The 26,053-nt window shown below is 39.0% G+C and overlaps 1 protein-coding gene across 5 annotated transcripts in view; it reads right to left on the reverse strand.

Moving 5' to 3' along the window:
- Nucleotides 1-26,053, reverse strand: part of RPRD2 (regulation of nuclear pre-mRNA domain containing 2) — a 101,437-nt gene that overhangs the window by 9,308 nt on the left and 66,076 nt on the right. For 3 of the 5 annotated variants that reach the window (XM_047085677.1, XM_047085675.1, XM_047085678.1), the window contains exons 3-9: nt 23,050-23,150; nt 22,116-22,193; nt 20,526-20,578; nt 19,798-19,924; nt 17,318-17,493; nt 3,656-3,938; nt 1,054-1,314 (exon numbers count right to left, since the gene is read on the reverse strand). In XM_047085677.1, the coding sequence (XP_046941633.1) occupies nt 1,054-1,314; nt 3,656-3,938; nt 17,318-17,493; nt 19,798-19,924; nt 20,526-20,578; nt 22,116-22,193; nt 23,050-23,150 (1,079 nt within the window). The remainder of the gene's footprint in view (nt 1-1,053; nt 1,315-3,655; nt 3,939-17,317; nt 17,494-19,797; nt 19,925-20,525; nt 20,579-22,115; nt 22,194-23,049; nt 23,151-26,053) is intronic. The other 2 variants (XM_047085676.1, XM_047085679.1) reach the window with 1 other exon arrangement.

Consider the following 26,053-nt stretch of genomic DNA (forward strand, 5'->3'; position numbering starts at 1 on the left):
TTACTTAAAAGGAACTGCATGCTCTACTGACTGAGCTAGTCAGGCACCCCAAAACAAATGACTTTTAAGACTGAATTTGACAAAGATTAAAATAAAACAAAATAGTGCTGGAGAGGCTGAGAAACAAAGGGAACTTTCATGTGCTTGGTACATAAAATAGTACGTTTTTGGTGATCATTTTAGTATAACATGAAAAGATTAAAAACCTGTATGTTGGCTGGGGGGAGAGGGGAAAATGGGTGATGGGCATCGAGGAGGGCACTTGTTGGGATGAGCACTGGGTGTTGTATGTAAGCGATGAATCATGGGAATCTACCCCCAAAACCAAGAGCACACTGTACAAAACTGTATGTTAGCCAACTTGACAATAAATTATATTAAAAAAAAAACAAACTGTATGGGTTTTTTTGGTCTTTATATGAGAAATATAAATTTAAGTTTTTATAAAGAAATTAAGTAATTGGGATTTTCTTCAAAATTATCAAGATTGGGTAAGGCACAGCAGAAACCAGAGTGGCCATGTGTTTCTACTGTTGAAGATGATGTGTACACAAAGGTGCTCTACTTGTGTGTATTTTCATTAACATTTCCATTAAGGAAAGAAAAAGCCCTATATACTCATCAACCATTTAGGAAGGATTGTGCATAGATTTTAGCATCAAGGTGGTTCATTATAGTATTCTTTAAAACAGTGAAAAATTACAAAAATATCAGATGTCTAGTAATAAAGGCTTAGATAAGTTCATATACAATATGCTTCAATTATTGAAAGAAAAATTATTACAAATATTTAATCTACCAAAACATTCACAGACACACACACACACACACTGGTAAAGTTAGACACAACTAGTGTCTTTCAGGGTAGTAGGGTTGCAGGTTATTTATTTTATTCCCTTATTTTATTTTTCTATAATGACCATGTATTCGTTTTTCGACTTAAAAAAATCACTGTTAATTTAAGGGAAAAAAGCAACAAAAAACCCAGACTGATGATGGTTCAATTAGAAAGATGAAAATAAGCCTTTTATCTTCTTTATGGGGCTTACTTACCAGTATTTTTCATGACTGATGTCAGGCTACTAAGGATGGAACTGATCTTTGCCAGATCCACATTAGCCAGGTTTGGCAAAGCCAGTGCTGGAGAAGGGGACAGAAGAGAAGTATTCACAGGCTTTGGAAGAGGGGGCGTTGCTGTCATGGTCACAGGCACTGGGGTACACGAAGAAGCCTTGGAGATACTTTCTGTTGGCTTTGTGGGTACAGAAGTGGAAGCAGCGGACTTCTCCGCAGGTTTTTCCTTCCTGTCCTCTACTGTTTAAAGAAAAGAGGTGAGACTGCATTACTGCTTTCCAGACTTGACTTCCAGTATGAAATGTGTCCTAATATATCTGGATTTGGGGATATAAAGCACAATGCTTTAGAGAAAAATCATTCACTCACTTCATCATTTTTACATAAGCCATACTCTTTATGTTGCTTCTCTCCTTCAACACCTGCTTAAAATAAATTTCCCAAATTCATTTTTTATCTTTTTAAAGACTTATTTACATTTTCTTAGTATTTGTGTATTAAATTTGTACATTTCTGGGATCATGTTATTTGGCACACATGTGTTCTTTTAGTTACAATATTTATAGTCATAAATTACCCTGTCTTTTCTTTTCCATTAACCTGAGAGCTTTCTAAGACATAGAAACTTATGCATTAAATCCAACAAAACTCCAACTGCCTAACAAGAATGATTATAAAGCTTGGGATGTCAGAGAAACAATGCACCAATCCAGGTTAATTTTGTTTGTGTGCATGTATATATATGTTAGTTAGAATGTATGTAATCTCTACACCCAACATGGGGCTGGAACTCCAGACCCCAAGATCAAGAGTCACATGCTCTTCTGACTGAGCCAGCTAGGTACTGGAAAGACTGGGAGACTTTTTTTTTTTTTTTTTTTTAAAGTAATCTCCTCACTTGGTGTGGAGCTCGAACTCACCACTCCAAGATCAACAGACACGCCTACTGACTGAGCCAGCCAGGGGCATGGCTTTGGAATCTTGGAAGGTCAAGAGTATAAGTGCCCCTCCTTCTAGAACAGTGCTGTTCAACAGAAATGTAATTCAAGCCACACATGTAAGTTTAGCTTTTCTAATGGCCACATTAGAAAAAAAAGTAGAGGGGTGTTGGGGTGGCTCAGTTGGTTAAGCGTCCAACTCTTAGATTTCAGCTCGGGTCATGTTCTCACAGTTTTCAGCTGAGTTCAAGCCCTCCATCAGGATAGGCTCTGAGCCTGCTTGGAATTCATTCTTTCTCTCTCAAAATAAATATAAATAGACTTAAAAAAAAAAAGGGAGAAACAAGTAAAATTAACTTTAATTATATATTTTACCTAAGCATCTCTCAAATATTTTCATTCCGTTATAAATATAAAAATTATTGGGGCGCCTGGGTGGCTCAGTCCGTTAAGCGTCTGACTTCGGCTCAGGCCATGATCTCACGGTCCGTGAGTTTGAGCCCCGCGCTGGGCTCTGTGCTGACAGCTCAGAGCTTGGAGCCTGCTTTGGATTCTGTGTCTCCCTCTCTCTCTGACACTCCCCCGTTCATGCTCTGTTTCAAAAATAAATAAACATTAAAAAAAAAATTAAAGAACATAAATATAAAAATTATTGAGATATTTTCATTTTGGGTACTAAGTTTTCAGAATCCAGTGTGTATCTTTTTAAAAAAAGATATTTATTTTTGAGTGGGGCGGGCAGGGAAGGGCAGAGAGCTACGGTGGAAGAGAATCCAAAGTGGGCTCCACACTGACAGCAGAGAGCCCGATGCAGGGCTTGAACCCATAAACCATGAGATCATGACCTGAGTTGAAACCAAGAGTTGGATGGTTAACTGACTGAGCCACCCAGGCGCCCCCTTCCCCAGTAAGTACCTTTAAATTAGAGTACATCTCAAGTTGGACAAGCCACATTTCAAATGCTCAACAGCCACAAGTAAGTAGCTAGTGGCTACCATATTGAACAGAACAGATCTTGAGCAATGATTCTTAGCCCATGTGGCATACCAAATCCTAAACCGGGATAATGATACACTGCTGTTCTAATCTAATCTTGCTGCTCTTTTTTTTTTTTTTAATGTTTATTTATTTAAAAAAATTTTTTTAATGTTTATTACTGAGAGACAGAGCATGAAAGGAGGAGGGGCAGAGACAGAGAGGGAGACACAGAATCAGAAGCAGGCTCCAGGCTCTGAGCTGTCAGCACAGGGCTCGAGATCATGACCTGAGCTGAAGTCTGATGATTAACCGACTGAGCCACCCAGAGGCCCTAATGTTTATTTATTTTTGAGAGAGAGAGAGAGAGAGAGAGAGAGAGCGCGCGCACAAGCGCGTGCGCGCGCAAGTAGGGGAGGGGCAGAGAGAGAGAGACACAGAATCCAAAGCAGACTCCAGGCTCTGAGCTGTCAGCACAGAGCCTGATGCAGGGCTAGAACTCACGAACTACAAGATCATGACCTGAGCCGAAGTTGGCCGCTCAACCGACTGAGCCACCCAGGCGCCCCTAATCTTGCTGCTCTTAATACCAGCTTGTGATAGATTCGTTGGTGGGAAAAGAAAATACGTAAGGAACAAGGTGCCCTTTAATTACATAAAGGACATACCAATGATTTTTGACCCATCATCTTCCACATCTGAGAGTTCCATGTCTTCCACATCACGATTATCTGTCACAGGCTCAGGTGTGGCAGACTTCTCACTCTCCATGGCTGGTGACTGGGATTCCTCACCTCCCATTCCCTGAAAAGGAGACTCGGAACCAGTTGGAGAAGGAGCATCCATGCTTGGGGAAGGGACTGGTGATTCTTCAGGATCAGGAAGGGTTGACTTCAACTGATCCAGCTTCTTCTTTAAATTGTTCACTCGATTAGCAAAGGTTTTGTATGCCTAAAAGAGAAAAAGAAGAGTTACTCCTCTGAGAAAAGGACTAAGATATTACTATTTTGACTTTGACCAGATTTCCTCATTATTATTAACTATAGCACTGGTACAAAACAAACAAAAAAAACCCAGGGCACCTGGGTTGTTCAGTCAGTTAAGTGTTTGACTTCTCAGGTCATGATCTCACGGTTCGGGAGTTTGAGCCCCACATCGGGCTCTCTGCTGTCAGCACAGAGCCTGCTTGGGATCTTCTGTACCCCCTTCTCTTTACCTTTCCCCTACTCATGCGAATACACTCTCTCAAAAATAAATAAACATTGAAAAACAAAATAAAAAATAAAATCTGTCAATCCTGGAGTAGTTTCCAGTCTCTGCTTTTTTCCTTAAATGAATATTATCATCCATATAGTTGCCCAAGCTAGAAACTTTGAGGCTATCTGTACTTAATCTTCCCTTGCTCTTTTCTATCCATTTTACCAAACCAATATTTATTGAGAGTTTAAATGTGCTGGCCAATCTTCTAGGTACTGGAGACACAGTAATGACTAAGAAGATAGACAAAAATCAAATCCATAAAGTACTACAGCCTGGGAGGTCAAACAGTGTGGACTTTTTTAAGAAATAAACTTTTGAGGGGTGCCTGGGTGGCTTACTTGGTAATGTGTCTGACTTTGGTTCAGGTCATGATCTCACAGTTTGTGAGTTCGAGCCCCATGTCAGGCTCTGTGCTGACAGCTCAGAGCCTGGAGCCTGGAGCCTGGACCCTGTCTCGAATTCTGTGTCTCCCCCTCTCTCTGCCCTTCCCCACCCCCCTCATGTTGTCTCTCCTTCAAAAATAAACATTAAAAGGCATTGGTGGTATAGTGGTGAGCATAGCTGCCTTACAAAAATAAATAAACATTAAAAAAATTAAAGAAAAAAAGAAACTTTTGATTTTATTATTATTTTTAAGTTTATTTTTATTTGTTTTGAGAGAGAGATAGAGAGTAAGCACGAAAGGGGGAGAGAAAGAGAAAGAATACCAAGCAGGCTCCATGCTGTCAGCGCAGAGCCCAATGTGGGGCTCGAAAATCATGAACCATGAGATTATGACCTCAGACAAAGTCAAGAGTCAGATACTTAACCGAATGAGCCACCCAGGTGCCCCTAAACTTTTGATTTTAAAAGTTTTAGGTATAAAAAATTACTATAAAGATTATACAGAGAGTTCCCAATTTTCCCTTTTACTAATCTCTAATATTAGTATGATACATTTGTCACAATTAATGAACTGATTTTGATAATTATTATTAACTTAAGTCCATATACTTGTAGATATCCTCAATTTTTAAATAATTTTTTTAATGTTTATTTATTTTTGAGAGAGAGACAGAGCATGAATGGGGGGACAGGGGAAGAGCAGAGAGAGGGGAGAGACAGCCTCTGAAGCAGGCTCTAGGCCAGGAGCTGTCAGCAGGATGAGAGCCCAGGATGGGGCTTGAACTCACGAATCGTGAGATCATGACCCGAGCTGAAGCTGGATGCTTAACCGACTGAGCCACCCAGGCGCCCCTCCTCAGTGTTTATCTAATATCCTTTTCCTGTTCCAAGATCCATGCAGGATACTACAGTACATTTAGCAGTCATGTCTTCTTAGGCTTTTCTGTAAGTTTGTTAGATTTTCCTTGTTTTTGATGACCTTGACGGTTTTGAGGAGTATTGGTCAGGTATTTTGTAGACTGTCCCTCAAATAAGATTTGCCTGATGTTTTCCTTCTGATTAGACCGGGATTATAGGTTTTTGGGAGGAAGACCACAGAGGTAAAGCACTATTATCACCATGTCATATCAAGGGTACATATAATCAATATGATGTGCCATTGTTGATGTTAACCTTTATCACCTGGCTTAAATTCTATTGCTCTAATTATCTTAATACCAATACCCTAAAATTGTCTGTCTTTTTCTTTTGTTAAGACTCTTGGACCATTAGATTGTGAGATCACTTTGGTAGATTGAACAAGAAACATTATTTCTTTGAGAGAGAGAGAGAGAACGCAACCATGTGCATGTGCCTGTGTGCAAGCAAGGGAGGGGCAGAGGAACAGGGAGAGAATCCTAAGCAGGCTTCACACCCAGTGTGGAGCCCAAGGTGCAGACGGGCCTCACAAACCATGAGATCATGACCTGAACTGAGATCAAGAGTCAGACGTTTAGCTGAGCCACCCAGGTGCCCCAAGGAGCATTATTTTAAAAAAATTTTTTAACGTTGATTTATTTTTGAGAGAGAGACAGAGTGTGAAGGGGGAGGAGCAGAGGGAGAGGGAGACACAGAATCCGAAGCAGGCTCCAGGCTCTGAGCTGTTAACATAGAACCTGATGCAGTGCAGGGCTCGAACTCACAAACTATGAGATCATGACTCGAGCTGCAGTCGGGCACCTGATCAATTGAGCCACCCAGGCGCCCCCTTTAAAAAAAAAAAAAAAAAAAAGAAATGGAACAGAAAAGAATGTGCTAGAGTTGAGCTTTTGCTTCTGGATATACCTGAGAAGCCTGCAGTGGAGCAGCGCTCCCACCAAGAACAACTAGGACAGCCAGACAGACACATGCATGAGCACACACACATTTCAGTGTGCTGGAGAGTGCTGAGAACACCAAACCTTAAGTGACAAACCCCATAGCATGAATCTGTGAGAAAAGTCAAGCTGGCGTTCTGCAGCTGCCTTTTCTTTCAGGGTTCCGCTGATTTTGGCGAACCAGGCAAGAATTTGAGAACTCAGGCGAAAGGACAAGGCAGAGGGCCACTATTAAATATGAAGAAAAAAAGCAGAACTTTTAACAGTCTTGTTGATTTGTACACCTAAAAATTAGAGACTTGAAAGGCCAAGATTCTGGTGAAAGAGAAGGGACAGAAATGGCTCAACAATATGCTGTTTTTTCCCCATTAAGATATTTGCTAAATTCTGAAGAAGAGGGAATTAAGAAGCCAAACAGAAAACTTTGAAAAGAGTAGTTTAACACCACCTCCTTGTGGTGAGGAGACAAGGATTAGAGTTCAAATCCTGCAACGGAGGAGGGGCCCTAGTGATAACGTCCGCCTCTCAGTGGGGAAACTCTATGTCCTAGAAGCTGGGAAGAACCAGAAGATGACAAAGTTGTGCTCAAACTGCAATTCAGCCCAAGTCAGTTCAGTTTCAGACTGGATTAATACAATCAGTTCTCACAATACCCACCTAGTGAAGGACAGGGTTTATCCTCTCCGGAGAAAGAAAAGTCATCTAGAGACTATAAATACTTTCACATACAATGTTAGCACTCAACACAAAATTAGCCAGCATGCCAAGACATAGGACTAAATGACCTAAAAGAAAAAAGACACTAGAAACAGACTCATAACAGGTGAAGCCAATATTGGAATTATCTGACCAAAACCAAATAGTTGTTTCACATGTTTGAGAAAATAGAGATAAATCCCATCTTGAACACTTTAGTCCAAAATCTGTTAGCTGTAGCTAAAGAGAGAGACTGGGTAGCCTAAAGTAAGATAACGGAGGCAAAATGGGAGAGGAGTACGTGTGCATGGCAGGAAGGCACTGCTTGGGATGCTGAGGCCTAGCCAAGACACAGAGAAAGCTTTGGGCTTTGGGCTCAAAGAGGTAGATGAGGAGGGATAGATGTGCTGGAAGTCTGGCTACACACAGGGATGGATCAAGTGAGTGATTATGTTGAAAATAAGGGGGATAAGGTTTTGTATTGTTAGAAAAAACAATTATAGGGGCACCTCGGTGGCTCAGTCAATTAAGCATCCGACTTCAGCTCAGGTCATGATCTCATGGCTTGTGAGCATGAGCCCCATGTTTGGGTCTGTGCTGACAGCTCAGAGCCTGGAGCCTGTTTCAGATTTTGTGTCTGCCCCTCTCTCTCCCCCTCCCATGCTCCCACTCTGTCTCTCAAAAATAAATAAACATGAAAAAAAAAAAAACAGAAAGAAAGAAAAAGAAAAAGCAATTACAAATGGGGAAAGGGAGAACACTAGAATGAATCCTGTGGTGTTGGATTGGGATTGGAGAGAAAAATGTGAACTCATGGTTTCCAATATATAGGCAGATACAGAAATTACATACAAACATTGATTTCCCACCTCTGTAGGAAATGGTCTGGAAGCTGTGATATCCCAACATCAATGAGTACACCTAGTACTCAGATCTTGGTTTCTAAATAGTTTTTCATGAAAAGGAATGCAGGCTCCTTGGTAAATGTCTGATTCCAGGGCCTGGCAGAAAATGCAAGGTAGGGTGGAACACCTCATTCCAAAAGTAATGAAATGCTCAAAAAAATGATAGGGACATGTAAAAGAACACAGAAAGCAGCCTGAAAGGAGCTCCCACTGGCCAAATCTGGTTCAATTTGAACATCACAATAATTATTGGTAGTAATGAATTAAAACATTGAATAAATAAGAGTCTAATAGTCCATAATGACTAAATACATGAATAAATTGAAGGTTTAATGATGAATAAGATATTTATTACATAGTTTCAAAATACCTCCCCATAAAACACTAATTATTACTTTCCCAGGGTTGTGGTAATAAAGTACCACAAATTAGATGGCTTAAAACAACAGAAATTTATTGTCTCCTGGTGGGTAGAAGTCCAAAATCAAGCTGTCAGCAGGGCTATCCTTCCTTCGAGACTGGCCAGAATCCTTCCTTACCTTTTCCTTGCTTCTGGTGGTAGCCATCCACCCTTGATGCCCCTTGGCTTGCAGCTGCATCACTACAGTTATCTGTTTTGGTTGTCATATGATGTTCTCTGTGTGTTGTCTGTATCCAAATTTCCTTCTTATAAGGACGCAAGTTATATTGCATTAAGGCCCATGACCTCAACTTAATTTGGTTACATCTGCAAAGACCCTATTTCTTTCTTTCTTTTTTTAAATTTTTTTCAATGTTTATTTATTTTTGAGAGAGAGGAAGACAGAGTGCAAGCAGGGGAGGGGCAGAAAGAGAAGGAGACACAGAATCTGAAGCAGGCTCCAGGCTCTGAGCTGTCAGCACAGAGCCCGACGTGGGGCTCGAACTTACAGAAGGCGAGATCATGACCTGAGCCAAAGTCGGATGCTCAACCGACTGAGCTACTCAGACGCCCCTAAAGACCCTACTTCTTTTTTTTTTTTTTTTAAACTTTTTTTTTCAACGTTTATTTATTTTTGGGACAGAGAGAGACAGAGCATGAACGGGCGAGGGGCAGAGAGAGAGGGAGACAGAATCGGAAACAGGCTCCAGGCTCTGAGCCATCAGCCCAGAGCCTGACGCGGGGCTCGAACTCCCGGACCACGAGATCGTGACCTGGCTGAAGTCGGACGCTTAACCGACTGCGCCACCCAGGCGCCCCTAAAGACCCTACTTCTAAGTAAGGTCACATTCATGTATACTAGGAATTAAGGCTTCAACATCTTTTTGGAGTACACAATTCGATCCATAGCAATTACCAAGTGAAAACTTTTCAATGGACAAGCCTGGAAGACACTACATTAACAAGATATCAAAAGAAATATAACAGGTAGTGCAAGACATCAAACTTGTGTGATGAGAAGAATACAATCAATTATGTGATATTCCTATTAAAGATGAGTAACATAAATCTGATCACACACAAAAAAATCACATAAATCCCAACGGGGAAAAATGAACTATTGGGACCTCATCAAAATAAAAGCATCTGCACAGCGAAAACAATCAGCGAGACTAAAAGGCAACTGATGGAATGGGAGAAGGTATTTGCAAATGACATATCAGATAAAGGGTTAGTATCCAAAATCTATATAGAACTTATCAAACTCAACACCCAAAGAACAAATAATCCAGTGAAGAAAATGGGCAAAAGACACTGAATAGACACTTCTCCAAAGAAGACATCCATTTGGCTAACAGACATATGAAAATATGTTCAACATCACTCATTATCAGGGAAATACACATTAAAATGACAATGAGATACCACCTCACACGTGTCAGAATGACTAACATGAACAACTCAGGCAACAACAGATGTTGGTGAGGATGCAGAGAAAGAGGATCTCTTTTGCACTGCTGGTGGGAATGCAAACTGGTGCAGCCACTCTGGAAAACAGTATGGAGGTTCCTCAAAAAGGTAAAAATAGAATTACTCTACGACCCAGCAATTGTACTACTAGGTATTTATCCAAAGGATACAGGTGTCCTATTTTGAAGGGGCACATGCACCCCAATGTTTATAGCAGCACTATCGACAACAGCCCAAGTGTGGAAAGAGCCCAAATGTCTATCAATGGATGAATGGATAAAGAAGATGTGGTATATATATATACAATGGAGTATTACTCAGCAATCAAAAAGAATGAAATCTTGCCATGTGCAACTACGTGGATGGAACTGTAGGTTCCATGCTAAGTGAAATTAGAGAAAGACAAATATCATATGACTTCACTCATATGTGGAATTTAAGATTCAAAACAGATGAACATAAGGGAAGGGAAGCAAAAATAATATAAAAACAAGGAGGGGGACAAAACATAAGACTCTTAAATACAGAGAACAAACTGAGGGTTGCTGGAGGGGTTGTGGGTAGGGGGATGGGCTAAATGGTTAAGGGGCATTGAGGAAGACACTTGTTGGGATAAGGACTGGGTGTTACACATAGGGGATGAATCACTGGATTCTACTCCTGAAATCATTATTGCACTCTATGCTAATTAACTTGGATGTAAATTAAAAGTTAATCAATCTCAACTGGGGTACACTGTACAAAATATTTTGACTTATAATCTTCAAACATATTTAGAACATGAAAACCAAGGAAAAGAGAGAGGAATTGTTTTAGATCAAAGGAAAATAAAAATGCAATAAATGCAATATTATTCTGGACAGGATCTTTTGCCATAAAAACTGGTGATCTGAATAGGGTTTAAGTATTATATAATAATGGTATGTCAATGTATCAACTTCCTGATTAAATGGCTATACTTTACATTTATAAAGGAGAATATAATTGTCTGGCAGGAAAACACAAATGAAAATATTTGGGGGTGATGGGACGTCACCAACTTAGTTTCAAATGATTCTCGAAAAAAAATGTCTTCATAATGTACTTAAGATGTTTACAAGTATGAGAATGTTTCAAAATTTTAAACAGAATGAAAAACTGAAAGATAAAGATGAAGAAAAAAGATCAGCAGAATTTTATCAGAAAATCAAATTCTCTCTAAAAAGAAATGGGGGGGGGAGGGTGATAATGGGAGGAAAAAAAAAAATCAAATGGTGATTCTAGAAGTGAACAAGTCAACTAAATAAAACTAATAGGTGGGTTTAACAACAGATAAGATTCAACAGAAGAGAATTAATGAATTAGAAGACTGGTTAATAGAAAATATCTAAAAGGAAGCACTAAAGAGAAAAAGGATGGAAAATACAAAAAGGGGGGCGCCTGGGTGGCGCAGTCGGTTAAGCGTCCGACTTCAGCCAGGTCACGATCTCGCGGTCTGTGAGTTCGAGCCCCGCGTCGGGCTCTGGGCTGATGGCTCAGAGCCTGGAGCCTGTTTCCGATTCTGTGTCTGCCTCTCTCTCTGCCCCTCCCCTGTTCATGCTCTGTCTCTCTCTGTCCCAAAAATAAATAAACGTTGAAAAAAAAAAAAAAAAAAGAAAATACAAAAAGGAACATAAAAAAACACTTGGAACACAGAAAGGAACATAAAAAAGCTCAGTGATGAGATCTAATATACATGTTAATAGAGCTCCAGAAGGAGAGGAGAGAGAACAGAATAGAAACAATACTTGAGCAGATAACAGTCTAGAATTTCCCAAAGTCTGTGAAAAACATCAAGCAGTTTGCTATGGGGGTGTGACCCTCCAGAATCATATGTTGAAGTCCTAACCCTATACACCTCCACATGTGACATTATGTTAAAGTCTTTACAGAGGTAATTAAATTAAAATGAGGTCATTAGCATGGGCCCCAATCCTTATAGAAAGAGGAAATCTGGACACAGACACACACTCAGAAAAGACCATGTGAAGAGATATTGGGAGAAAATGGCCATCTGAGCTGTGCTGACTGCTCAGAGCCTGGAGCCTGTGTCGGATTCTGTGCCTCCCTCTCTCTGACCCTCTTCCACTACTCATGCTGTCTCTCTCTTAAAAAATAAACATTAGGGGCGCCTGGGTGGCGCAGTCGGTTAAGCGTCCGACTTCAGCCAGGTCACGATCTCGCGGTCCGGGAGTTCGAGCCCCGCGTCAGGCTCTGGGCTGATGGCTCAGAGCCTGGAGCCTGTTTCCGATTCTGTGTCTCCCTCTCTCTCTGCCCCTCCCCCGTTCATGCTCTGTCTCTCTCTGTCCCAAAAATAAATAAACGTTGAAAAAAAAAATTTTTTTTTAAATAAATAAACATTAAAAAAAAAAAGTATAAACTATATAAAATATATGTAAGTAAAATAGATAACAGCACAAAGGCCTGGGGGGAAGGGAATCCTACTATTTTAAGGGTCTTACATTAAATATGAAACAATAGGATATTAATTTAAGATATAATAATAAGCTAATGTTAAATTAAGATAATTAAGTTTAAGGAAATGTTAGGAACGTATATTGAATCCCTAGAGCAAACACTGAGAGAGTGAGAGGAAGATAGGGAGGAGAGAGGGAAGGAGGGAGAGAAAAATAAAGAAAAGAGAGAAAGTAAAAGAGATAAACTTAACCTTAAAAATCTCTGAGTAGGGGTGCCTGGGTGGCTCAGTTGGTTAAGTGTCCAACTGCGGCTCAGGTCATGATCTCATGGCTCGACCCCGCATCTGGCTCTATGCTGATAGCTCAGAGCCTAGGGCCTGCTTCAGATTCTGTGTCTCCCTCTCTGTCTGCCCCTCCCCTGTTCACATTCTCTCTCTCAAAAATAAATATTAAAAAAAAACCTTTTTAATTTTTTTGAGTAAAAAAAAAAGGTGTAACAAGGAAACAAAGGACAGACAACACAAAAAGAAAGTATCAAGATGGTAGACTTAAATTCAAGCATATCAATAAATGCAATAAACACTCCAATTAAGAGACAAAGATTATTAGATTGGATTGAAAACAACAATAAAACAAAAACAAGACCTAACTGTACACTGTTTTATTTTTGGGGGGGGGCGCCTGGGTGGCTCAGTCGGTTGAGTGTCCGACTTCAGCTCAGGCCATGATCTTGCGTTTCATGAGTTTGAGCCCCGCGTCGGGCTCTGTACTGACAGCTCAGAGCCTGGAGCCTGCTTCGGATTCTGTGTCTCCCTCTCTGCTCTCTCTGCCCCTCTCCTGCTCACATTCTGTCTCTCTCTCTCTCAAAAATAAATAAAGATTATGGGGCGCCTGGGTGGCGCAGTCGGTTAAGCGTCCGACTTCAGCCAGGTCACGATCTCACGGTCTGTGAGTTCGAGCCCCGCGTCAGGCTCTGGGCTGATGGCTCGGAGCCTGGAGCCTGTTTCCGATTCTGTGTCTCCCTCTCTCTCTGCCCCTCCCCCGTTCGTGCTCTGTCTCTGTCCCAAAAATAAATAAAAACGTTGAAAAAAAAATTAAAAATAAATAAATAAATAAATAAATAAATAAATAAATAAATAAAGATTAAAAAAAAATTTTTTTAATACAAAGGTATAAACCAATAATTAGATACCTGGGAAAACATTTCTACAAATTTTTAGAAGACAGAAAGAGAATAGAAGAGTAAGAAAGAAGTGACGACTCAGGGGGAGAGAAAAATGAGGTCAGGAGTACGCAGAGGGGGAAAGGAGCTGATCTGACTTGCAGAATCCCCGAGCAGCTTTTATGTAGGAAATGATGAGTACAGAAGGGTAGAGTGAGTAGTGGGGTTGAAATCAGGATAATTAATTAAGAGTGTGACCCCCCAGAGCCTCAGTACTACCTCCCTCGCAATCTCCATAGTCAGTAGCCAAGGCACTAGGCCTTGGGCAAAAACTGTGACCTCTCTAAAGAATGACAATTTCCTGGCAAAAAAATTCCAACCTTCTGACACTTAGGGCAACTCTTGCCCCAAGTAACAGTCAACTCTTCACCTTCAGACTTTACTAGTTAAACCCATGAGTAAATAATCCTTATCTATGTAGAGAAAGCCTCTCAATTTTTTCATACCTCATTTTTTTTTTTTAAGTTCACTTACTTATTTTGAGAAGAGAGAGAGAGCATGAGCAGGGGAGGGGTAGAAAGAAGGAGAAAGAAGATCTCAAGCAGGCTCTGCACTGTCAGCATAAAGCCCAATGAGGGGCTCGATCTCACGAACTGTGAGATCATGACCTGAGCTGAAACCAAGAGTCGGATGCTTAACCAACTGAGCCACCCAGGAGCCCCTTTAATACCTCATTCTTAAATATAAGTGGACAGAGATATTATCCGATTTTTGATAAAAGCTAAGATCATAAAAGAGAAAGTCCAAGATAGCTAGAGAGGAAACACCTTAAGATCTTCCAGAAAGCAGAACAAAAAGATCAAGGTTGAGAAAACATGAGAACATAGAAGAGAAAGAAATCCCACAAATGAAGAACACCCATCTTTAGACTAAAAGAACCCTTCAAACAACCCATAATGAATGAAAAACAAAACCTCATATATATAAAAATCATTGTAAATGTTTCAGGACACTATGGATAGAGTCCCTGAAAGCTTCCAGACAGGAAAAAATAGTCCCCTACAAAGGGTCTTGCAAAGACTTCATACCACCCAAACTAATAATGTGAAAACAGAATAAAGGCATTTTGAGATCTAAGGACTCAGAAAAATTTCTCTCTCACAAGCCTCCTTTTAGGGAAATGAACTGAGAGTGTGCTCCACCAAAACAGGACAGAAAACCAAAAAGAAAGATATGGAGGGACACTTGGGTGGCTTAGTTGGCCTGACTTCGGCTCAGGTGATGATCTCACAGTTCATGATCTCACAGTTCGTGAGTTCAAGCCCTGCGTCAGGCTCTGTGCTGACAGCTGGGAGCCTGGAGCCTGCTTCAGATTCTGTGTCTCCCTCTGTCTCTGTCCCTCCCCTGCTCGCACTCTCTCTCTCAAAAATAAACATTAAAAAAAAAAAAAGACATGGAATCTGTAAAATAAAGTGCTAAATATATAATCTATATATTATAAATCTATAATATAAACTGCTAAAATATAAGAGTATCAGTTAGAGAGTAGTCCTAGCATGACATCTAGCCACTTAAAACTGGAGCAGGAGAACAGAAGTTCAGGTAGGGAAGTTTCTGGAGGAAAATGTGAATTGAGAATATTTGATGAGATAGAGAATTTAGAAAAAGACAGAAAAAAAGGCTATGAGAAGGCAAACAATGCAAAAAAAAAAATCCTAGGAAAAAATTAAAAATCTCTAATATAACCATAGCTACCACAAGACCTTAACGGTGAACAACGTTTACACAGTTGTACTGTTAAGCTTTGTTTGTATTAATTTTCAGCCCTTAGAGCAAGGAAGTAACAATTATGATTACAGAGTGAAATGTAAATATTACCAATGTTGACAGTGTAAAACTAAAGTTCACCGAAGTTGGAAAACTGAAGGCAAGGATGAAAACTAATGGGAAAGGAGAGGGAATAATTACCGCATTTTCAAAGTGGAGACTCTAGAGTTAGTGGTCAAAAACATTAAATATAGTACTACCATTTATGAAGGTAATCAACAGATTTAAAAGAGTTCTATACTAAAATCAACCACTCAGGCAACAACAGATGTTGGCGAGGATGCAGAGAAAGAGGATCTCTTTTGCACTGCTGGTGGGAATGCAAACTGGTGCAGCCACTCTGGAAAACAGTATGGAGGTTTCTCAAAAAATTAAAAACAGAACTACCCTATGACCCAGCAATTGCACTACTATGTATTTATCCAAGAGATACAGGTGTGCTGTTTTGAAGGGGCACATGCACCCCAATGTTTACAGCAGCGCTATGGACAATAGCCCAAGTGTGGAAAGAGCCCAAATGTCCATCAATGGATGAATGGATAAAGAAGATGTGGTATATATATACAATGGAGTATTAACTCGGCAATCATAAAGAATGAAATCTTTCTAAAAAAAAATTTTTTTTTAAATGTGTATTTATTTTTGAGAGAGACAGAGACGGAAGTGAGTGGGTTAGGGGCAGAGAGAGAGGGAGACACAGAATCTGAAGCAGGCTCCAGGCTCTGTGCTGACAGCTCAGAGCCTGACGAGGGGCTCGAACTCACGAGCTGTGAGATCATGACCTGAGCCGAAGTCGGACACTCAACTGACTGAGCCATCCAGGAGCCCCATACTCGGCAATCACAAAGAATGAAATCTTGCCATTGCCAACTACAAGGATGGAACTAGAGGATATGATGCTAAGCGAAATCAGTCAGTCAGAGAAAGACAAATATCATATGACTCCACTCGTATGTGGAATTTAAGATTCAAAACAGATGAACATAAGGGAAGGGAAGCAAAAATTATATCAACAAGGGAGGGGGACAAAACATAAGAGACTCATAAATATGGAGAACAGGGTTGCTGGAGGGGTTGTGGATGGGTGGATGGGCTAAATGGGTAAGGGGCATTAAGGAAGACATTTGTTGGGATGAGCACTGGGTGTTACACATAGGGGATGAATCACTGGAATCTACTCCTGAAATCATTATTGTACTCTATGCTAACTGGGATGTAAATTAAAAAATAAAAATAAATAAAAAATAAAAAATTAAATATAAGGGTTCTATAATGTTGGGAGAAGGAGGAAGGGGCATATAAGTGAAAGCCTCATTTGTCATACCAAGAAGTTAACAGATATTTCTTAAATAGGATAACTCAAGAAAGAACAATATAGGCATATTATTCAGAAATATGAAGGTAAATGTGAAAGAATATTAGCTAATGAGATAAAAGGGATTGCTTCTAGTAAGTGGGACTGGTGGGATCTACTGTACTGTATGCTTTTATAACCATATATATCAATTAAAACTATTTAAAAAAAAATAAGTATAAAACAGATAGGTTCTTTCAGAGGTCACTAGTAACAGAATGTCTCCATCCAGTTTTGTGGTGAAACAAGAAAGTGTATATACTTCTGCCCAATTCTATATCCTGAAACAGTAGCTTGGCACATGCCCTTTGAAATGCTAAAACATAAGGCTTCATAGCAAAGCTCAACAGTCAGGGTATCTGTGAACTTTAGTGTCACAAAGAACCAGGTCTTAATTTAGACGCTTCCACTTGCTGGCTCTATCACTTTGTACAAGGGTCACTCTTCTTCTTTAAAAGTAACTTCTTCATTCGTGAACTGGAGGAAATAATGTTTACCCCTGGAGTTAGAGAACCCTTATAGTTAACAGTCGCTGATTTATAGTAAGCAATTGATACATGTTAGCTTTAATTATTACTTACATTGGCCACCACTTTTACTTCTTTGTACTGTGCTTCATAGAAAATTCCAGCATTTTCCAGTGCTTCTGTTAGTGAGGGCCCATTTTTCACCTGCTTATCTAGACCATTCACAAATTCCTCGAGCTTGGAACTTGCCTCTTCAAATTCTTTGGAGAACTTCTTTCCCCCTGTCTTATCTAAAATAACAGAGGAAGTATTCATTACAGGATAAAACAGAAAACGTAAAAAAATTTAATCTTTTGAAGAAAATCCCTCTTTACATAACTTGTGAACCTCTTCTTGATGTGTTAGTATGCAATATTCTTAGTCTCAGTTTCACCTTAAAGGAGCTTCTCCAAATCACAAAACCCACAAAACATATTATTAAAACAATTCATGTGAACCTGCTAGAGTGCAGCCAAGAGTGTATCATGAAGGCTCCTGTAATTAAGGTGAAAAAAAGAAAGTTCAGCTAAAAGAAAGTGTGTTGACTGTTTTTCTTCAAAAATTGGATGCTGAGCTGCTAATTAGGAGTATCAGGATGAGGCTCGATTCTGTTCTTCACTTAGATTCACTATGAAATGTGAGAAAATGGAGGTTCAGAAAAGTAAAGATGAAGACTGAAGATGAAGATACATCACAGTAAAAATTCTTCCTTCCTACCTGAAGATCCCTGATAATTTGTTATCAGCAGAGTACAAATCACGAATTGTTTTTTCAATAATAGTGATAGTACAAAATGTTACTTACTCTCCTAACTATCCCCATCTTTCCCAGTGACTACCAGAACATGGCTTCAGATGTGGGTACAAATTTTGACTTTGCTTTTTATCAGCTGTATAACTTGTGCAAGTTATAATCAGTGTTCAGTTATAACCTGAAGCCTCAGATTTCTCATGTACAAAATGGAAGTTTTTAGTATGCTTCTGGGTTGTTGTATTAAATTAGGTAACGACTGTTAGATTTAAAGTATGGTGCAAACGGGTGCCTGTGTGGCTCAGTTAAGCGTCCACCTTCAGCTCACATCACAATCTCATGGTTAGTTAGTGAGTTCAAGCCCCATGTCAGGCTCTGTGCTGACAGCTCAGAGCCTGGAGCCTGCTTCGGATTCTGTGTCTCCCGCTCCCTCCGCCCCTCCCCCACTTGTGCTCTGTCTCTCAAAACTAAATAAATGTTAAAAAAAAAAAAAAAAAGGTTTTTAAAGTATGGTTCAAGAACAAAACAGGTGCCAAAATGAATAGCTGGCAGCCATTTACTCATGATTTCAAAAATATTTATCAAATGCCTATCATGTAGCAGGCATTACTCTAGGTACTAGGATACTGCATGAACAAATAAGGATAATTTCTACCTTCACGAGATTTACATTCTAACACTTTTTTTTTTAAGTTTGTTTATTTTGAGAGAGAGAGAAAGTGTGAGTTGGGAAGGGGCAGAGAGAGAGGGAGAAAGAGAAAATCCCAAGCAGGCTCTGTGCTGTCAGCTCAGAGCCTGATGTGGGGGTTTGAACTCATGAACCATGAGATAATGACCTGAACCAAACTCAGACACTTAACTGACTGAGACACCCACGCAATCCTCTAGTACATTATTAATTTATTATTTATAATTTACAACCCAAGGAAAAGAGACCAACTAACTAGATGTTATGGGGCACTACACTGACCTTACTAAAGAACATACCCAGGGGTACCTGGGTGGCTCAGTCAACTGAGCATCTGACTCTTGAGTTTGGCTCAGGTCATGATCCCAAGGTTGTAGTATCAAATCCCGTGTTGGGCTCTGTGCTGAACGTGAAGCCTGCTCAAAATTCTCTCCCTCCCTGGGGTGCCTGGGTGGCTCAGTCGGTTAAGTGTTCGACTTCAGCTCAGGTCATGATCTAACGGTCCGTGAGTTCAAGCCCCTCGTCGGACTCTGTGAGGTCCGTTCAGAGCCTGGAGCCTGCTTCGGATTCTGTGTCTTCCTCTCTCTCTGCCCTTCCCCCACTCATGCTATGTCTCTATCGAAAAATGAATAAACGTTAAAAAAGAAAAATTAAGAAGATTCTCTCCCTCCTTCCCTCTGTCCCTCTCCCCAGCTCATGCTCGCTCTCTGCAATAGATAAACTTTAAAAAATAAAAAATAAAGAACATACCCAAGCCACATTATCACACATGTGAAATACATTTGTCTGTATATAACCTAACACAGCAAGAAAGCACCAGAAGTAAGGAAAGGGAAAGAATTGTTTTATGATTTTTTTTAGATTTCTTTTTTCCCCTGCTTTATTGAGATACAATTAAAATATAACACTGGGTAAGCGTAAGGTATGTAATGTGAAAGACAGGACTTTACTTATGAAATTCATATGCATGAAATCACTACCTGGAAAACCAGAAGTGCCACAACTGGTCTCCAAAATCTAAGGTTCTCTTTAGGGGAGAAGCCAGTCTAATCATTGAAAAATTACAGACCTGGGAACAAAATCTGAGGTATTCTATTTAAAAAGATGTAAGTATTACCTTTTAAACACTTGAGAGTTTCTGTGCTGCACACATCCACCCTCATAGTCGACAGCTGTTTTTCCTTCAACTCTATCTGATCCTCTGAGCGCTTGTACAGTAACAGCTCTTCAATGAGGGCCTGGGACTGAACATAGACCAGAGTCATATTCATTTATGAAATCATTCATTTACTCTATTCCCATTAACATAAAACATGTCTAAAACCTAATAAAACCAAGAGGAAAGAGGCTCTCTGCACTTCCTCATAATCAGAGATATTAATACCAATTTTCATACCAAAACTGTATTTTTAGTTATATACTTTAAAAGATCCTATCCTTGATTATTCAAAGCTAATTGATGCATACGAAGTTAAGGCTAAGACGAAGGTCCATTTATATCTTCCTTAAATTTTAATGAGATACACATAGTGTTATATTAACTCTAAGCAAGTTCTAATTTAGTAGCACTTCACCAAAGGATGAACCCCTTGTCAGGGGCCTCGGCTGGTAATAGCACCTGGCTGGTCATAGATATTCTGGAAGAAGGTTAATTTTTCCATTAAGGCAACATATAAAACTCTGTGTAATATAATCCCAATCTAGATTGCTTCAGAACAGTTCAAACTTGTTTAAAATATAACTGATGTACAATTGAATAAAAATAAATTTTACTGGACTATATAGGGAACTATAACAAAACGGGTGAATAAAGCTTTGGCATGTTAAATGCATTCTTTAACTTACTCGAAATTCGGCAACTATCTTAGACTTGAGAGCAGCTTTTGGATTCGTGGATGCTGTTGAATTAAATAAAAGGTCATTAAGAATACAGACACAAAAAGTTGACAAATAGTGAGGAAGTTTTTCAGGTCTATAATTAAGGGTGTATTTATGAACATATATCAAATATGCACATTTAAGTAATAATATAATTCCTAGAATAAGTATTTCTGTAATATTTCATATTCCTTGAATATTCATATTCCTCAGATAAGAAATTTCAACACTTCCACGCATGGCCAATATAAAAGTGTACTCTTTATTTATTTAATTTAAAAATGTTTATTTTTGAGAGAATGAACACAAGCAGGGGAGGGGGGGATGAGGGGCGGGGTGGGGCAGAGGATCCAAAGCAGGCTCTGTGTTGATAGCAGTGAGCTCGATGCAGGGCTTGAACTCATGAACCGCGAGATCATGACCTGAGCTGAAGTCGGACACTCAACCCACTCAGCCACCCAGGCGCCCCTAAAAATATACTATTTAGATACATCTAACCTACTTACCTCCAACAGACCCTTTAAATCACAAAGTCCTAGAATTATGGATTTGGAGATTCTGAGATACATGAAGTACCTTGTTTCCTAGTCTGAGTATAAGAGGATCTCAGTACCTCAAATTAAGAGTGTTCAGGAGCGGGGACATCCAATTAATCCTGAGCACTGGCTGAAGAAAATTGCTTACAAACATCAACTCTATTCCTACGATTTAAGCTTTGGATTTCTTTTTCTGCTGACTCAATTCACAGCAAAAACAGGCAGGGAGAGTTCTAAGCACATTACCACTGTGGTTCAACTTCGGCTGAAATGATGACTCTTGCTCTTCCTAAGCATGCAACTTATGAGCAAAAGGATGTCAGGACTCCCTTAATCATGATGAATATCATATACTTGCTGGAGTGAAATCATCCCAAGTGTCTTGTTTTACCTCCCAATTCTCACTGTCTTCTACCTCGTTCCCTCCACACCAAGTCCTTCTCAATATTCCTCAGTTTGGCCCACAGCAGCCTATCACATGCAGTATTCCACTCCCTTGATCTCATGCTGGGTAAACATGAGAAATATAGCAGGAGCTCCTGTTAGAGAGTGGGCTTCTGGCCAGGATTTGAGGCCCATGTCTAATCTGGTAGAGTGTCCCCAAATCTGAAGGATTTCATGGCTCCCACATAAATGCTTCTTAATGCCTAGTCTCCTCTTCAGCTCTGTTGTTTAATGCCAGCTGCCTCTACCTTCATATATCTTTCAGTCTGAGAGTTAGCCTGGGCACTATCAAGCATTTTTCTTCTTTCACTCCCCCAACTACTCTTGAATCTTCACTCATTTAAACCCTTTTTCTGTATTTCCTTTGTTTAAAAGTAGGGGTTTTTTTTGTTTTTGTTTTTTTAAAGAAGTAACTCCATGATGGCTTGTTTAGTATAAGTCACTGGGTCACTCTCCCAGGCCTGGAAAACACAGGCTTCCCCATGGTTTATGCCAGGTACGATGTCAAATGGTCTACATTTTCTTCTGCTCCAAAAAGAGGAGGTAATTTTATATTAGTTGAGATTTTGTTCCTTACTTTGTGATTTCTTCCACTGCTTATTCGGTTGTTTGTTCAGATTTTCTTTCAGCTGCTTCTGAGTTTTGAAAGTGGTACCTGGAAAACATTTCAGTTTTTGCAATCTGGCATTATGGGAAGCTGTTCTGTCTGTCCACTTCAGTGTCAAAGTTGTAGCATTGAAAAAAGGCAATCCGAGACTGTGTGTTGTTTTTCTTTCTTTTCCTTTCATTTTTATAAAAAAAATAAAAACACCCACCAGATCTAAGAAGCTGTCAAATAAACATGATTTCTATCATCAATAAAATCACTGATTTTTGAGAATAGGGCAGGAAGCTTAAAAATACTAGTTACCACATTCAAATGAAGAATTTAACAGCTTCTTAGAAGATACTATTTTTAAAGCAAATTTCTAATCAAATAATGTCAAGGTGTCAGATATCACCAACTTCCATTTAATGACTCAAGTAAATACACCTAATACATCGGAAGTAAATGACTTCTTAGAAATACACAATTTATTGCAAATCTAAACCAAAACAGAGACTAAAGAATGCTTAATATATATGCTTAATATCAAATAGCTTACTGGAAACTGAAACCCCATCAAAAAAAATCCTCCAACAGTAAATGGACAGGGCAGTAATTGTTAAAACACGACTAGTTAAAAATGCTCAATGTAAAGTAAGTGTAGGAAAATAATTAGCCATCATCACTTAATATGCATGACTTTCTCTAGTCAATACAAACAAAATCCAACCCTCCCCAAACCAATTCTATTTAAATTTTAATTCAAAGAGATTTTTGTTAAGTATTTAATTTTAAATAAATAGGGCCCAATTCAAAACTTTATTTTTCATTGTTATGCAATAGGCCTACATCTATAAAATGTATATAATTTTAAAGACTCAATGATTTTTTTTTTTTTTTTTTTTAGGAGAGAAAATACACTTACTCAAAGCTTCTCTCAGTGCCATTATCATTTCTTCTGGGTACACATTTCTATCTTCCCAGATTTTGAAGATTCGTTCTATAGACTTAGAGACAGATGGATCCCTGAGAAGAAAAAGTGACACAGACATATAAAAATGTGAATTTATATCTCAAACTAGAAATCTGAAACAAAATTATTTTCCAAATGTCTTCTGATGTTTAAGATATTTTTTTTTCAGGGTGCCTGAGTGGCTCAGTCAGTTGAGTGTCTGACTCTTGACTTCAGCTCAGGTTGTGATGCCAGGGTTGTGGGATCAAGCCCTACGTTCAGCTCCACACTGAGCATGGAGCCTATTTAAGATATTTTCTCTCTCTCTCCTCTCTCCCTCCCTCCCTCCCTCGCTCCCCCCCCTCGCTTGCATGCTCTCTAAATAAATAAATAAATAAATAAATAAATAAATAAATAAATAAAAATTTTTTTCCCTACAGTATCTAGTAAGCTAAAATCTTCACTCTTTTGCCAAACCATAAGAGACTCTTAAAAACTGAAAACAAACTGAGGGTTGATGGGGGGTGGGAGGGAGGGGAGGGTGGGTGATGGGTACTGAGGAGGGCACCTGTTGCAATGAGCATTGGGTGTTGTATGGACACCAATTTGACAATAAATTTCATATTTAAAAAAAAAATCTTTACTCTCAAAAATTTTTCATTTTAATTTTTATTTAAATTTTTAAAAATTGAAGCACAGTTGACACATTAAGATCATAAACATTCTTATTTAACACTTTTTATCAATGACGTTTATGAGGTTATGGACAGTGCGCTAAGCCTTCTGAAGGATACGAAGTTATGAGGGCTGGTCCACATGCTCGCTGATGCAACTGGCATTCCAAAAGAGCAGGTGAATTTAATAAAATGAAATCTGGGGCGCCTGGGTGGCGCAGTCGGTTAAGCGTCCGACTTCAGCCAGGTCACGATCTCGCGGTCCGTGAGTTCGAGCCCCGCGTCAGGCTCTGGGCTGATGGCTCAGAACCTGGAGCCTGTTTCCGATTCTGTGTCTCCCTCTCTCTCTGCCCCTCCCCCGTTCATGCTGTGTCTCTCTCTGTCCCAAAAATAAATAAACGTTGAAAAAAAAAAAAATTTAATAAAATGAAATCTAATATAGAAGCATCTGGCCCCCAAACCAACTATACTAGTACAGAATGAGAGTACAGTGTTTGGCAATGCTATAAAGTGTGCTTTTTCTTAAAGGTACAGTTGGAAATAATCATGAATCAATCATGTACTGTAACAAGTTTTTCAGAAGGCTATCCCCTAATACTGTAAGAAAACATATCTAGAATGAGGGAGGGGAGGGTTATCACTTTTCTGTTTGCTTTACAGATGGGAGTTCTGCATCAGCTGGTCATCATACTTTAAGGAGGAATATTGTTAAAGTAGAAGTATTTGATTACTAGGAAGCAAAAATTAAAATCATGTCTTACCTGAAACTGTAGAAGAAAAACAATGCAAAAGAAACAAACCAAAACAAAACAAGAAGACAAAATGGGAACTTAATCTCTTCCCAGGTGAATCCACCAACCCATATGGAGACTGAAGGTAAAAAATTGAGTGATACCGGTTTTATGGCTCCTTTCAAGCAGGAGACTATAAATCTGTAACATCATGTATCACAAAAGACTTTTTAACCAAATAACAGCATGTATAGGAAAGAGAAAATTGTATTAAACTTCTACAGATATTTTCTACGGATTTATGAACCAAGGCACTCTATTCTCATTTCTTGTTTTTTATGCTGATAATCTTCCTCTCATATACATTTATATATATATATATGTATATATATTTTTTTTACATATAATAGTATATATAGTATTCATACAGTAATATTATAGTAGTATATAGTATATATAAGTATGTTATATATTATAATCACTATAATATAAATACTATATATAATATATACACATTATACTATACATATTATGTGTATACATAACACTGAAATAATTATGGGAAAATATAAAGAAAAACTTGACTGATTTTCACCAAATGGAGACTTACAGTCTACCAACTTCAGTATTCTACCTTTAAGTCTTTTTTTCCACTATGGATGCTACTATTGTATATGAAACCAATTTTATATTATGTATGTGTGTGTCCATAACTGTATTCTATTCTTTTCATTTAATGAAACAAGCATTTCCCAATGTTCCAATCAATTCCTTGTAAAAATTACTTTTAAGTTTTTTATGTTTATTTATTTTTGAGAGAGAAAAAGAGAGAGAGACAGAGTGTGAGCAGAGGAGGGGAAGAAATAGAGGGAGACACAGAATGTGTAGCAGGTTCCAGGCTCTGAGCTGTCAGCATAGAGCCCAATGCAAGGATCGAACCGAACCCATGGACCGTGAGATCATAACCTGAGATGAAGTTGGACACTCAACCGATTGAGCCACCCTTGCATCCCTAAAAATTACTTTTATAATGACAATACTCTATCATCCAAAATTTATAACCTGCCTACTGTTATGTACACTTAGGGTTATTTCTAGATTTGTTACTATAAGTAATACTGCAATAAGTATTTTTTGATATGTCTTTCTCCTTAATAATGCCAAAATGTTTTTTTCTAAGAGGGTTATACTCCAACCACCAGTGTAAATATACTGTTCAGCAAACTTCTGCAGCAATGGTTGGTCTCACTTCAATTTGTATTCATAATCTCAATTTAACCATTTTACCCTCTTAAAAAATTTTTACTCTCAAAAATGTCATTATACTTAGAAGTAGAATCACCCCAGACCTAAAAAATTTTCAAGATTTTGCCACATTTTCTTCATCTATCTTTTCTTTGTTACAGTATTTTTTCCTTTTCATTTTTTTACACTGAAGATTTATTTTTTAGTTTATTTTTGAGAGAGAGCAAGCGAATATAAACGGGGGAGGGGCAGAGAGAGGCAAGAGTGAGACACAATCCAAAGCAAGCTCCAGGCTCTGAGCTGACAGCACAGAGCCCAACACGGGGC

The sequence above is a fragment of the Lynx rufus genome, unplaced genomic scaffold (genome assembly GCF_022079265.1).
Source record: "Lynx rufus isolate CCGP_SWC_20201006 ecotype Redwood Valley unplaced genomic scaffold, mLynRuf1.p SCAF_2, whole genome shotgun sequence".
Lineage (NCBI taxonomy): Eukaryota > Metazoa > Chordata > Mammalia > Carnivora > Felidae > Lynx > Lynx rufus.